Source organism: Physeter macrocephalus, chromosome 16, assembly GCF_002837175.3.
Source record: "Physeter macrocephalus isolate SW-GA chromosome 16, ASM283717v5, whole genome shotgun sequence".
NCBI lineage: Eukaryota > Metazoa > Chordata > Mammalia > Artiodactyla > Physeteridae > Physeter > Physeter macrocephalus.
In genome coordinates, this window is record NC_041229.1 from 99,981,694 (window position 1) to 99,982,243 (window position 550).

Sequence of the window (550 nt, forward strand, 5' to 3'; positions counted from 1 at the left end):
TTTTACTAACTTGTGGAAGAGGGTATGCTTGCATATTTCCACAGGACGCAGATTCACCTTTGTGGATGCCAGACCGTCTCATCAGACATGTCGGGGCCTCCACCCGCACCCCTATACTTTCCAGTCAAGCGCAAGTCGCCACCTCCGGAGACATAAGCTGTGAGACCGCTGTCTCGGCAGATGAAGAACCTCAGCCTGACGGAGCGCCCACAGCCGCGTCCGCGTAAACGCCGTGCCAATTCGACTCGCGCCGCTGAGCCACCCACATGGGGACAAATTAAGTGCCTCACCCAAGGAGCAGAGAAAATAATCACGGGTCAAGGAGCCACGGTGACACCTACCAGTCTCTTTGTTGCTATGCTTGCTGTTCTGGCCTGCCAGGATAGACATTCCTATCTCCTGTACTTCTCAATATATTCATGACTGGAGCAATCCAGACCCTTCTGTAGATTATAGAAAGTACTGACAACATGCAAAGGTACAATACACCTGGAATGAGTCCTTTATTCCTCCTACTCGCGTTAATAGATGCCATAATAGTGCTTGGGTT

At 50.9% G+C, this 550-nt stretch overlaps 1 protein-coding gene across 1 annotated transcript in view; it reads left to right on the forward strand.

Annotated features, from left to right (window-relative positions):
* LOC102990577 (oocyte-secreted protein 2) overlaps positions 1–156 on the forward strand; it is a 17,700-nt gene extending 17,544 nt beyond the window's left edge. Inside the window, exon 5 of the mRNA XM_024133437.2 lies at positions 45–156. Coding sequence (XP_023989205.2) covers positions 45–156 — 112 coding nt within the window. The remainder of the gene's footprint in view (positions 1–44) is intronic.
* Positions 157–550: the final 394 nt, after the last annotated feature.